Raw genomic sequence first — 15,101 nt, 5'->3', positions numbered from 1 at the left:
AAAGGTTTCTTTATTGATGTTTCAAACCCTAGAGGAATGTACTTTTGTGCTCAAACATATTAAACGTGTGTAACAACCTATTAAGCATACTCATACTGATTTCAAGTATGGGCACAGCTAGATTAGAAATGTTTATACACATATAGAGCTGTAAAAAATGAAGTGGAAACAATCCATTAACTGCTAATGATAACCATATATGTACTGCTAGCATACAGCTTTTTCTGCATTCAAATGCAAAAAGAATCCTTATCCCATTTTAAATAGAAACCCTATGTTAAATTTACTCTTCAGTGCCTCAATTACAACCTGAGAAAAATTTGGGAATCCTTTCATTGGCTATAGCAAAGCCGTATTCCTCCCCTGAACTACAAAAAACAGGGCAGACTATCGGACCTGGGCAAATAACAAGTATCTTTGTGTAATGCCAAACTGGCCTCAGGGACCAGAACAAACATATCCGTTAATACTACGCAATGTTACTTTACACAGACAAATTCACTGAGGCAACAATTACTACAAATAATATCACATACACAGCTGTATACACATTTATCCTTTTGACAAAACCAGAATGTTATAGCATTTCATTTGACATTTCTGATAGATTTCCAGTGAGATTTGACAAATTTCTCTTTCCTCTTGAGTTGCTAAACAGATTCACTGAAGTAGACAGCCTTAGAAAGTAATGGCCCATCCAGCACTGAAAATAAAATAGGTTTTGCAGGACTAACATTACGAGAATATTCTTTTCACTACATGTTCAGCAGTGATAGCAGACAATGCACAGCACGTTGACAACTTTTGGTACCATTCGTAATGTACCTTTATGAGCTGTGAAAATAAACCCTGTGTGTTTGCCTTTTGTATAAAAAGTACAAAGGCCTTACCCACTGGTAAAATGTCAAATGCACCCCCTGTAGATCATTAAGCATGCAAATTCATGGTGCTCACAAACTACCACTGTTCCTGGAGCCCAAATATTTGGCAGGAGATTATGAAATAAGAGAGGTGTTCAAAATCAAAGTTCAGAAAAGACCTTTATCTTTAACGATTAAAGTCAGTGGGAAAACCTTCAGCCAAGGAGTAATCTGCTGCCCGCAGCTGGGACACACCACGATGGGGTGTATGGCAGGTCTGCAATTTGTCAAATTGCACTTTGACTGGCACTCTATTCTCCTCTTGCCTGAGAGGAGCAAAAGTGAGAGGGTAATATAGGGAGAGAATACTGACTAAAGAAGTAGGGAGAAAGAAGCTTTTATCACTCATTGGATGTGTGCCACAGAGACCAATTATATACATTTGACAGCAACCATTATAATTCCAGAGTCCTTGAACAAATCACAAGCAGAAAGGTTACCTTCCTGAAAATGTTCATTGCCATTAAATAACTGACCCAGACTAGAGGGTGAAGACAGCACTTAAGAGACAGTTTGGGGGAAGGGAGGAGATGGAGAATCTTATTACATGTACATCTGAGAAAACCCCATCATTTGTTCTGAAAAAGGAATTGCAGATTCACTGCAGACATTGTATTCTCAGCAAAGCGGACAGTATTCTGAGAATGCAAATCCTACAGACAGCAGTGACAAAACAGCCAAGCCAAAAATAATTTCTTGCTCATATCAGTGGCAAAACTCGACTAAACTTGGTGAGGTTTATGGTTTTACCCTCCAGTTTAAAAGTCACAAGACCTGGTCCCATATTCCTTGTTCTTTTAAGTTTAGAATGCTATGGAGGCTACTTACAAAGAAAGGTGCTGTAGGTCGAACTCCACCATCAGTTACACAACTTTAATGACCACATCTAAGTGAAATATTCATATTTCATGAAACAGGCGTTTCATATCAAAGAAAGAGTTGAGACGTGCTAAAAAGTGGGTAGCTTGTTCTCTCTCAATAATATAGGCATAATGTTGGGAGAAATAAGGTTCTCTGTAAATTTCATCCTCTATGACCATATAGTTGATTAAAAATTTCACCAAGCAACTGTATATGCACCAGGGTCATTTGGTATATCACATTCAGATTTCTTCAGCATATCCCAGTTATTTGGAATGCATCCTTCTGGAGAAGGTCCAAATTGCCTTTAATTTTAACAGAGACATGCAGTCAGATGGTTCTCTTTTCACCCATGTTGAAAGTTTATTTTTCTTTTAATTCAGAGTTAAATTTATTTGGAAGTAACTACTCGCATAAGAACAGGGAGTCAAACATGTGGTTCTGAATTTCTGTTCTGAGGTTGGCCCTCTCAATATAGCAATTTTCTGGGTAGGTTGGAGAGTTTTCCAGGTGAAATTTCTTCTCTGCCAGATACATGGCTCAAGAAACTAGACACATACATAGACACAAAATTTATGGCTCTGGGTCCCCTTGCAACTCTCACAACCCAACTTTGACAATGACCATTTTTAACTCAACATACAGCCAACCACCACAACGAAAAAGAAAAAGGAAGGAGGGAGAGAGAAAGAAAGAAGAGATGTTGCCTCAGCCAATTTATTTCTGGGAGACATCAAGGCCTTACAAAAAGAACCAGTAATTGGGGCACAGAATACTGAAAAAGAAAAGCACAAAATCATCATACAAGTTTTGCAGAATGACTAAAAGGAACACAAGTACTTTTCACATCAGAGATGAGTTGTAACAGAGTAAGAAAGAGTCACATTAGACCTGCATGTATAAAATAAACATCTCTTATTTTATTGTTCTAGGCTTGTGGATTTTTTGAAGATCCCAAAGACAAAGATATTTTAATGCACCTGCTTCTGTATTCAGAAAAGAATGCTAACAGCTCAAAGGCCACAGTTTGCTAGCTCTGAATCAGAAAGGATATATTATAATTGCAAACATAAAATTTAAGCTCTTTTCCCTCATAAGGAGATGGACAATTTGAGAGAGCAGGACAGACTGCTAAGATAATTCTCCCACATAATAATTCTCCTATTAATTCAGCTGAGTTTAATAAGTGATCCTTATTCAGTCCCCAAAAGCTCACATCAGAACATCCCTAGACATAAATCTCCAGTCTCAATAGTCCCGCTTAAGAAGGTGACGTTAAAAGGCTTCATCAAAGAAATGCACTTATTTGTCGTATCTGGATCAAAGCATACAAACTTCAACAAGGAGGAACACCAGATATTGTCCTTGCATGCAGTTTTTAGCCATGCCTGATCTTGGTGACTCACCAATATATCTGGTATAAAAGAAATAAGCTGTCTCCAGATCCTAGGAGCAAAGTTACTCCCACTACAGCATTAGAGTTGAGGAGCTCTACCTCCGAGATGTGAAATCCCATAGGAATCAACAGGACAAAACTACACCCATGTCAGAGCAGAAGTTCTGCTGTTGGGCAGGAAGTTTAAAACTTTATTAAGTTTAGTAAAAAGGCTTATGATCAACTAGAACTACTTTTCCCATTTTCCAAAGACATTTTGGATTGTACTCTCCCAGTTTTTCATCTACCTTCAGTCCCGTCACTAAGCTCTTACTCTGCTGCAGCCTGCATATTCTGCAAAGGAAAGAGGAGCTGAGAGACTGCACTACTTCCTCCAGTTTCCCTACAGGTACTTGGCGGAGATGCTAAGACAGCACAGAGTAAGACCATCTGCATCAGTAGTTCCTCCCAATATGAATGCACCATCAAGATAAAAACAGATAGAGAAGCCTGGTGGAGAGTTGTGGTAAGGGGTTAGGAAGGAGTGGGATGATAGAAAGAGAAGGGATAGAGCACACAAAGTCAGGGCAGGCTGTATTTGTGAGTGGAGAGGAAGCTATGGTGTCTTATAGGTGTTAGAAAATTCTGTTTGTGAGACAGAAAGAAACAGAGAGACAGGATGACAGCGGTTATTTGTTATGAATGACTAAATCTGAGTCTGAGAATTGGAAGGAAGCTGTGCATGTGTAAAAGTCTTGTATTTGGGGATGTGTCCCCAAAACTGTAAATATGCAAATCCTGCATATGTACATGAAAGGGGCAGACAGGAAAGCAGTGTGTGTGTGCAAGGACAGTCCAGTGGAGAGGCAACACCGTTGTGTGTGTAAAATTAACTTTGCAGGGCAGCAATGTATGCTGTGTACATGAAACAGCGGATGGCGCAGGAAGTAGGACTGCGTGTGAGAAGCTAAAGAAGCAATGGGAAAGGGGAACACAAGACAGAGAAGGAACTGACAGGGGGAAGGAGAGAAAGATTAAGAACATGGGGGAGGATGTACAGTCTACTGCACAGGCAAGAAAGAGAAGGCGGAGGAAAAGGAAAGGAACGAACAAGGGGAACGTTTGTCACGCAGAAAATATGCTTGATGAAAAACAGACATAAAAAGACGGTGAAAAAGATAGTGAGAGATACATTAGGATTGAGAAAAGAATAAAGGAAATGAGATGAACAGATTAAAAGATAAACAAACAAAAAAAAGAACAAAGAAGAAAGATTTTATTAGTTAACAGAAAGCATAGCTCCCCAGTGAAGAGATTTAAAGAAAAGGCTAGGGCACAACACACCATGGGTAGAACCAGAAGTTCCCTGGAGACCAGTGCTGATGATCAGTCCTTTCATCTCCCCTCTCTAGACCTCCATTTCAGCTCTCCTTCCCAGTGCACACTTTCTTTAAGAACACATTTGCACCTCCAGCGACAGCCTGCTTATCTCACTGAACCCAGAGCTCCAAGTATCAGTGCATGCAAAGTACAACAAGACCTGCTAAGGGCAAGGAAGGCGCAAACTCAATCATTTCCAAAGAAACATACCCTTGAAAATGAACACAAAACAGTTGAAAGGTGAAAGTGGAACTTGTAGTGATTAGAGTCAAGTGCTGTCCTAGCCAGCAGTGAGGTGGAGCTGATCTGACAGCTGCTTTCCTTACCTTGGGTGCTCATGAGTGACCAGGCTGTCTTGCTGCAGACGCTGCAGGCTGAAACTCTCTACGTTGCCTCCATGCAATTGTCAGTGTCTCTCCAGGAGTCTTGGAGAGGTTATTTGTGCTCTGCAGCTGTTGAAAAGTAAAGGAAATACAAGGAACAAAACACCCCCTGGCCCCTGAAGTGCCAAAAGTTTAGGGAGAATCAGGAACGAAGGAAGCAAGTGCACTGGTGTCAGAATGAGCAAAGAGTGACACAGAAAGTAAGAAAAAGTGTGTCAGAGGCTGGGAGGGGCGGAGAAGGAAAATGCAAAGATCTGACAGGAAACCAGACTATAAATCTGCTTAGGGTTTTAAAAAAACACATTTCTGCTCCCCAGCGATACAGCCTGTTTGCAAATGACTCTGCATGCAGGTGACAGCAGAGCCCTGAAGTACCACTGTAAGCAAATAAAGAGGCACTTCTGCCCCTTCCCCAGGAAGAACAGTGGGCAGAGTCCGCAGCAGCACAAACGACTGGCTCAGACCAAAAACGCAGGCTGTCTCCACTGCCTCGCTACTAGTTCTCCAGACTTCTAGTGCATGTTTCCCTCAGGCAAAAGGGGACAGGCTGAATGCCAGCCTTACTGGCCCTGTGCCCCTCTGACCCCAAAGCAGCAGCCCTTGCTTCTCAGTGCACATGCTGGCTAGAAAGCAAGCAGGAAAGAAAAAAGAAAGAAAGGACTGAACAAAACAGTTTCAAGAACAACAGTTCCAGGCAGGAGGAGTTCTGGGTTTTTCCAAGGTTTCAAAAGCTTTTCAAGAAAGTATCTACTTTATTAATAGCTGCTTTTGCCAAAAAAAGTAGTCAACAAGGTTTATTTCATGCAAGTATTAGATTATTTTACAGTTCAATGATAATTTAAACAATATCTTTTCCAAAGGCAGTCTCTGATGACATAAAGAAGCTGCAGAACCTTGTATTGCTTTAATGCTGGACTCCAGGCTTAAGGCCACACATGCGAATCCAACCATTGGTGGGTCTCACTGAGGTCATTTACCTGCCAGGCTGCAACTCCCTCCACGGGCAAGCCAAGAAGAACAATGTCAGGCAGTCCTTTCCCTTACTGTTCTCCCAGTCCTGCAGGACCAGGAGTCACCACCACTGCTAGAAACGTTCTTTAGTGCTGCTGCCGCCTTGCTCAGGGATCCTTAGGCCGAATCGCTTGCATGATGTGCTGGTTCTCGTTCTGCTATTGCCTATTCGACCTCCAGGGGGAAAACATGGCACAGGCATTGCTCTGCTCCCCGTCCCTCCCTAGGCGTTACCCTTTGCACTGGGTAGATGCGCACCAATGAAGCCTCACCGGAGACAGCAATGGGTCCTGAATATGTGAGAATCTGAACAAAGCCCCCCTAAAGGAAGAATCGCACACGGGTAATAAGGATGCGTGGATGCGAGGGTGACTGTGGCTAGAAGAAAGCGACTATGTATATATGTGCATGGGTATGTTTTTATCTCATGAGAGAAACTAACATAAAGAAAAGCAAAAACACTAGCAATAATAAGCATAAGTAAGCAATGACAGATAATTTAGGAATGTGGGAAGGGAAAAAGCATGATGATAGTAATGGAGTGAGAGAACAAGACAGGAAAAAATAATTGTTAGAGAACAAAGGAAAACACAACGAATGGAAAGTAAGTATAAAAGTACAGTGGAAAAACTATCAAAGGATACAGCAGCGTCAAAGGCAACAGAATGGAGGAAATGAGATGATAAAGTGAAAAGAAGACATGTAAGGGAGAAAATCTATGGCTTAAAGTGTCATTACAAGTAATAACACTCATAAGAGTTCTAACCTGAACCCCATGAAAATCATGAGGGGGCAGAATATATTCCAGGCAGCAAAATGTGTGGGGCAGCTCTGCTCTAATTCTCCCTCATCATTCCTGTAATTTTACATATTTGCACCTGTACCTGGACTGCTGAGGGCCCAAGTTGAGCCATAAGGATGATATTGGAAGGGATTCCAGTTCTCTAAATCAAGAGCTCAAACACTAAGGAAGACAGGAATTTCTCTCTCCCATTCAGCAACAGCAGAACATGTTCTGGACTATACTATTATGTGCTACTTATATTCTTGTGCAACTTTATCAAAATAAGCCTTTGAACAAACTTTCAAGCTGCATGCGACAAGGTGCAGGAAAGCTTCCTGCTCTGAGCAGCCAAAAATCTATCCATGGCATAGATAGGTTCTGCACCTTCTGCCTGGGGGAAAGTCAGGGATACTTGGATACTTTGGAAAAAAACTGTGAAGTATAGCTATAAGAATCATAGCCTACAATTATTCAATCAAAACTGATATATGTTATTTCTGAGCCAAGCTTTCTACTGCTTTCACAGAGGAAGATGATTTGTACATGCAACAGAGGAACCATTTTAAGCACAAGCAGAGAAATAATTCTGCTGTCAGGAGGCTTTGTGGCTTCACTTCGATTTAAAAACCACAGATCTTCCAGACATGGTTCCTAACCTGAAAGGAAAAACCTGCTAGAAATTCAAGTCAAAACTCACCAGTCTCGTTATAGCTTTCTCCTCCTGTCCTTGATTTCTTCTGCAAATAGGGTATCAGACAGTAGACTACAAAACTGCCCTCCGGAGTCAAGCAAGGCATTAGATACCATTTGTTCCTGTTTCTGATTTTGTTTTGCTTGATGTTGTAGATAACAAACAGCTTTCAAAAAGTACAAGAACTGTTTTAAAGAAGATCCCGCATTTCCATGGGCCTATAGTGGTGACCTAGAGATGAAGCAATTATCCAGTGGAGCCTGAGCAGCTTTAAGGAATATATCGCTGAAACAAAAAGGACTTAAAATTCTCCTAATCATAAAGACTTTACTGGGACCCAGTCATCAATCACACAGCTACATGTTACTGAGTATTAACTTTCTTTTATAAGAATTTACAATCTTAATCCCAGCTTTCAGTTTTAAAAAATTCTCTCAAGATATAAAAATGTTATGGTTGAGGTTACAGTTCCTTGAGGCTGGTAGTCTGAAGTGACGTGTTTTACACAATGTAAGTGTAGAAAATAATTATGTTCTGTTAGGCAACTAGAAAACTCAAGAAAACCCAGATTTCCCACCTAAAATACAGGTACATGGCAAAAAGCTGCAGAATTTGAACCTATTAGAGAGATGCAGCAATGAAGGCATATATACAAAGTTGAAAACTTGAAAGACATCTAAAATACGCCCTGGAAACACAGTATTGAGAAAAAGTCCAAAAAGAGCTTTCCTAAGCAGTCTGTCTAAAAAAAAGAACACTTGGAAGTTTGATTAAACTGTCTTTTGTTACTTTTGACTCATTCCACTCAGGCAAGCACTCTGTCATCTATTTCTCTTTTTGTAAACAAGAAAATCCACTGGAACTTTTAGCTCAGCTAGCTGCCCAGTTAAGGGGTAACAATATATTTTTTTAACTATAGTTTATTTATTACGGCTTCTCAGTCTTCTTTCACTAAACCTGATACAGGAAACAATAAATTGCACTTCTGCCTGCGAAGAAACTGGCCTCACATGAAAATTACCAGGCAGGACTCACCTAGTATGTTTGCTGTCTCTGTCTTTCAAAAAGACTTCAGAAAAGGAGAGCATATTCAGTTCCTTCCAATTGCTCTAATTCTGCATGACTGGAGCCCTTATGATAAAATCTGAATGGCAGGTGCCTCTTAAGCCCTTTGATGGTGCTGCACCTTCCCTTACTCCAGGATTTTACTTTGGGACCCCTGTCTAAAAAGCCAGCAAAATTTCAAGGTTATTGTATTATTCTATTAGGGTGATCAAACAGTAGAGAAGACTTGGCATCTTACTGAGCTGGCTTTGGCTGGGACAGAGTTGATTTTCTTCACAGTGGCTAGTATGGGGCTGTGTTTTGGATTTGTGCTGAAAACAGTGCTGATAACCCAGGGACGCTTTCCTTCCCGCTGAGCGGGGCTTACACAGAGCCAAGGCCTTTGCTGCCCCTCACCCCTCCCCGCCAGCGAGTGGGCTGGGGGTGCACAAGGAGCTGGGAGGGGACACGGCCGGGGCAGCTGACCCCAGCTGACCCCAGGGATGTCCCACACCATATGGCGTCATGCTCAGCGTATAGAGCTGGGGGGAGAAGGAGGAAGGGGGGACGTTGGGAGCGATGGCGTTTGCCTTCCCATGTCACCGTTATGCGTGATGGAGCCCTGCTTTCCTGGAGATGGCTGAGCACCTGCCTGCCCATGGGGAGGAGTGAATGGATTCCTTGGTTTGCTTTGCTTGTGTGCGCAGCTTTTGCTTTACCTATTAAACTGCTTTTATCTCAACCCATGAGTTTTCTCACTTTTACTCTTCTGATTCTCTCCCCCATCCCACCAGGGGGGAGTGAGCAAGCGGCTGGGTGGGGCTTAGTGGTGGGCTGGGGTTACACCATGACACTTAGAAATTCCTCCACATCATTGCAGGCCTCCTAAGCATTCATGGTGACTTTCACACCATAACTTTGTCATTGGGGTCTATAGGGAAAGCTTCTCTTTCTGCCTGTTCCACAGGAATTATGTAAAATTTGTTTATCCATTGGAAGGTTCTCCTTGTACACCATGACTTCCTGTAGAATGGCTTTTTACAGAGTTGATTCATTACCACTCGGGAGGGCAGGCCATAACTCAGAAATGAAGCTGCTCGATAGCTTTAAATAGTTGCAGACTGAAAAGCTGGAAAAAACATCATCATTTGGAAGCAGAGAAACACTAAACTGTCTAGTTTTTCCAGCTCTTAATCTGCTGTTCCTTTTCTTCTAATCCCTTCTGCTCCCAAGAGAGCCATCCCAGGCCATGAGGAGACCGCCCTTGACTCCTTATCAGTGTGACAGTCCTGAAAATCCCTGGATACCAGAAAGGCATTTCACAAACTAGTGATTTGAGAATTAATATATTGCATTTCTCCTGCATGCCTGAGCACAGTAGCATCGTATATATTGTTAACACAACCCCACTAACTCTTAAGTGAAAGAAACAGAAGTATTAAATATTTTCAACGTTTTACATATTTTATGTTATCAGCCTTGCTCAACTATCCTTAGAGACTATCATTCTTACTTACAGATGCTCACAATTTATCATTTTTCTCTGGAGATCTGACTTCCAGAACAGTATTTCCCTATTCAATTCACCAGCCTGTGGATAAGCAGCTGTTAGCGTTCATCTGCCTTTTCTAGGCATTAACATCAAAAATGCCCCTTGATCTTAAAAAGCGACACACAGCAGGGTTTCTTTAACACCTTTGGGGGTAATGGTTTAAATCCAGTAGGGAAATGTTCTCATCTATAGGTTTATGATACGCATTTACACAGTGTTTCAATTGCCTGAACTATGAAATAAGATGACAGCCAAACATATATCAGTGGGGAACAGACAGTATAAAATTCTCTCTTTCATTTGACAGTGTCGGGCTTAAGTATTTTTGCACAAAATGTACAGTCTCTGTCGAGTTTGACAATATTATGGGATTTATCTGCCTATGTCAGCTGTTAGCATATTCGCCCTCCTTTTTATGAAAAAGTTAGGTTCAAAACCATTCCAGGAGCTGGGTTCACAACCCACAGCACAGTGGTAGTGCTGTGCCAAAAGACCTGCCTTCCACTGAAGCAAAGAACCCAGATCTCTTCCACCTCTTCTTGGGGCCAACGGGAAGGAAGCTCCAGACTCTGCGATGCCCCTTCCAGAAAAGTCAGAATTAATTTAGTGATTAGTCCAGCCATTCTCTTTTCATTACACATATATTATTCATCAAAACTGGGTATGAGCCATAGCTCAGGTCCTTATGCTATTCCTTATGCTGTTAATTATATGTCCATAGGGCTTAAAATCCAAGGATCTTTAAACTTCCCAGACAAATAACTTAGTTGCACAGCAACCAATGAGTTAGGTATTCATATCCATGCTCAACAGATGATGGGACAAAGTATTGGAGAGATAAGAAAAGAATACTTATTCCCCCTTAAAAGTGATTAAAATACACGTTTTTCACATGGTTCAATTTTTTAAAATTCTTATGGACTATTTAAAAAAAAGGCAAAAATTAAAAAATCAAGGCAAATATTTGTAACATTTTTTTTAAAATAAAGGGGGACAGGAGGCAATCTAATTGCTATTATGGACAAAAACTTAAACAGAGTTCAGATCATTGTCACTGGAAAATATACTGAAAAAAATCATTTTAGTTCAACAACTTCTGTTAAAAATTTTTCTAAATAAATTAGTCAGTCCCATATCTCATTTTTAGCTTAAAACACAAGGTCATCTTTTCCCACTTATGCAATAGTAGCATTGTCAATATGGATTCTGATTATTAGACTGAAGGATTTAACATATCTGGAATCTGAGGGATAATCTATCAAACCTGAAATTTAGTAGATGCAAGGAGAGGTGAGTTACTTATTCTTGCTTGTTTGTTTCAAATTGAAAGGTTTCATGTTTTCTTTATAGGTAAACATTAATACTAATTTAAAATGTATGCATATTTTTAATAGAGACAAATTGAAAACAACTGCAGAGTTTTAAAGGCTTGCATTCTTCAATGTTTTCTCCCTTTTTATTCTGTACAGCTGCTTCAAAAGGTCAGAAGGAGGAAAACTTGTACTAAGTGCTAATGCTCAGAGGAACAATATACCTCACAGAAGAAATAATATTAGGGTTAATTAATAGCATAAATGTTGCAATATCTAAAACAAGAGTTATATATTAATCCACATAGTTTGAATGGCAAGGGGACATTTTCCATAGCTTAAATATCCAGCACAGACCTGGAAGTTAAGGACTTCTCAACTTTCATTACAGGTCTTACACAGATGTCCTCTGCAATTCACATAATCTAAGAGTGCTTCACTTCCCTCATCAGTAAAGAGAACCACAACATCTTTGAACTTGAAACTTATATAAATAGGATGTGTCAAAACCAGAACAAGAAACCCCCTGATGTGAATGTATCATAAGTAAACGTTATAAAAACAAGAAATACTATATTAAGTCACACCATCTCTGCCAGAGAACGGAAACTGTACCTTCCCAAAGTCAGAAGTTGAACCCATCCTTAAGGAAGCATACCTCCTGGCTTGCAAAGAAACCACTGCAGGCACGAGTTGCGTCATTACAGAGGAGATGTAGATAGGGCTATGAAACAGGAATTTGCTAAAAGCAACTTGGGCTAAGTCGCCAATTTGATGGAAAAATTATCAGAGAGCAGAGGTCAGACCGAGATATTACCATGTTGTTATGCCTTATTTCCCCCTATTGTCTCTTTTAAATAGAACAAGATTTAGCCAACATCATATGCACGGATATTCTGCCAAAACAGCAATGATCATTTTTGAAAGCAGAAGTTTCAGAGGCAGGTTATGAACATATAATGTGTTCCAAGCAAGAGACAGGAATGCCTACTGAAGCAGGAGCGGTGTAGCACTGGAAAAGAGGGCAGAAGCAGGAGGCAGTGGAGAATTCTTGAATGGTTTTTAACAGCCTGTTAGACTGAACTGGCCTGCACAGCTTACAGCACAGCCCTGAGCTTACAAAAATCTTGATGTTATACTTGATCAGTATGTGTGATTTCTCTATAACTTGTTACTCATAAATTATTCTTTCATCTTTGGATGTATTTGTTCTTCCAGGCTCTCATGTTCATTTTCCTTTTAACTGTGTAGCTCCCAAGGGAAGGACTCTAAGCATTCTTGTATGAGAGCTCTTAAAATGCATATAAATAGCCATCATATATCACTGAAGATTTTACATATGTGAGATTAAACATACCCATAAAACTATATGACTGCTATTTATTGATCCATAAATGAATACCTGGGTTTGAATTTTTAATACTTCTCTTTGAAACAATGGTATAGGTTTCTGAAAGCTGTGCTTTCTCACTAGACGACAACTCTGTGTGTTAGAATCTTAAGTACTTTTACATCTATATATAGGACTTTCACTTCATTCCAATACTCATATACCCACATACACATTACAGGCCATAAACTTTGTACTAAACAGTAATTCACTTGTCATTCATGGAGTTACTTCTGATTCACCTGATACAACAGAATGCAAATACCACTTATCAAAATAAGTAATGGAATTTAAGCATACGCCAGCCAAGTCTAGGTCTTTGTCTGTAGATCCAAATTGCCATGATTGTAATAATTTCTTAGATTTATTGCATTAATAGCTAATGATCTCCATTAAAACTGAAGTCAGATTTTATGAGACACTGCACTAATTACCTGGTTCAATGTGTAAATTACCTGATTCTTGTGTAAAACACACAAGACCACTGCTGAGCTTACTGACCCCCATTCATTCACAGAAGTATGCCTATGTTGTATTTTGTATGTAGGAGGGAAAGAACCTAGAGATGGACACAGTCCCTTCATATAAGAATTTAATCTGAAAAAATATATTTGTGTAAAATTTACAGCACTACATAGTGTCCTTTAAGAGTCTAAAAAGTTTTGGACAAAACAAAGAAACAATATTGTCTATTTCTGAAAAGACATCAAATTACCCAATTATCCTATTTTAGCTCACCAAAATATGAAAAACTGCTTAGAAACTTTCGGGCTTAAACTTCCAGTGAATAAAAACCATAAAGTTTAAGAAACCCCAGTGACTCCTAAATTGGACTTCTGGTGAGACAAAGAAGCAATAATCTTAAGAGTATTGACAGAATGAGAGAAGTACCATTTTATATTAGGATTTAGGGAATTATATATTCCTTTTGCAACTACTGCATCAAATTCTTATCCTTACATGATGAAACAAACTATATCATGGATCTGTTGAGCTCTTTCTCTACTCCAATATAATTGAGGAATTTAACTGTTACTCACACTAATCCTGAAGATTTATCCACAATGAAATAGTTCTTTCTCAAAATATACCACCATATAGTCTTTTACTAATTACATACCTATTGTTAGAGAATTGCCTTTCTTTCTTCTGAATATAAGTCATGCATGTCTTACACTGCAGGTTGTTGTATTTCTCTGATCATGAAAAATGAATGTGTGCGTGGGAGTATATTTGCTTTCACTGTATTTAACAGCTCACTAATAGGTGACTCAAGTTTTTTTTAGCATCATCCACTTAAACAAGTTAGAAAACTTCCTTCAAGAATGGTCAGTAATCCATTTCTGTGCTAGCTTCCCAGGGAAAAAGCCAAGTGCTTGAACAACACTATGGTTCAGGTCTTGAGAGACTAACAAACTCATGATAGGTTGTCATGAAGGCTGAGAGCTAAGGTTCTCAGAAAACTATCAATCAGTCTTATACTGGCACATTAGGGAACTGGTTTCCAAGTAAGCGTTCTCTGAAATCTGTGTCCTGTTCTGTACTTACAGAGCCTGACTCTGGTGACTGCTAGATGTAAGATACTCATAAAATGTTGGAAGGAGAAGTTGAAACACAGAATCTGACTTTTCTCTGGCTTTTAGTTTTAGAAATTGTCTTTTTATATAAAAAATTATTTCCGTAATAGTACATTCTTAAATTAAGTACATATTAATAAACAGGAGGAGCTGGAAGCCACTGTGCACTAGGGAAACTGATGTGGTCGCTGTCACAGAAATATGGTGGGATGACTCGCACAACTGGAGCGCTGCAATGGATGGCTACAAGCTCTTTAGAAGGGACAGGGAAGGAAGGAGAGGTGGAGGGGTAGCCTTGTATGTTACAGAGTGTTTTGACTGAGGTACTTAATGCTTTCTTTGCCTCAGTCTTTAATAGTCAGGCTGGTCATCCTCAGGGTTGTCAGGTCCCTGTGCTGGGAGATGGAGCTAGTATGCAGAATGAAGTCCCAGTTGTTGAAGAGGTGGCAGTCCCTGACCTGCTCCTTCGCCTGGATGTTCACAAGTCCATGGGGCCGGATGGGATCCACCCGAGGATACTGACAGAGCTGGCGGAGGAGCTCACCAAGCCACTCCATCATTTATCAGCAGTCATGGTCAACTGCGGAGTTCCCAGATGACTGGAAACTAGCGAATGTGATGCCCGTCTACAAGGGTCAGAAGGAGGATCCAGGGAACTACATGCCTGTCAGCCTGTCCTCGGTGCTGGGAAAGGTCAAAGGTCATGGAGCAGATCATCTTGAATGCCATTACGCAGCACATGCGGGACACCAGGGGATCAGGCTCAGCCAGCATGGGTTTATGAAAGGGAGGTCCTGCCTCACTAACCTGGTCTCCTTCTACG

At 40.3% G+C, this 15,101-nt stretch overlaps 1 protein-coding gene across 3 annotated transcripts in view; it reads right to left on the bottom strand.

The window, feature by feature from the left end:
- Positions 1–10,509, bottom strand: part of CARD11 (caspase recruitment domain family member 11) — a 53,910-nt gene extending 43,401 nt beyond the window's left edge. For all 3 annotated transcript variants that reach the window (XM_075104857.1, XM_075104854.1, XM_075104855.1), the window contains exon 1: positions 4,863–10,509. Coding sequence is in view for 2 of the 3 variants with exons in the window: in XM_075104854.1 (XP_074960955.1) it covers positions 4,863–4,875 (13 nt within the window). In the remaining variant the exon portion in view is untranslated. The remainder of the gene's footprint in view (positions 1–4,862) is intronic.
- Between the last annotated feature and the right edge of the window lie 4,592 nt (positions 10,510–15,101).

The sequence above is a fragment of the Phalacrocorax aristotelis genome, chromosome 10, assembly GCF_949628215.1.
Source record: "Phalacrocorax aristotelis chromosome 10, bGulAri2.1, whole genome shotgun sequence".
NCBI lineage: Eukaryota > Metazoa > Chordata > Aves > Suliformes > Phalacrocoracidae > Phalacrocorax > Phalacrocorax aristotelis.
Note: the sequence above shows the minus strand (reverse complement) of the source record. Positions and strands in the feature narration are given on the sequence as shown.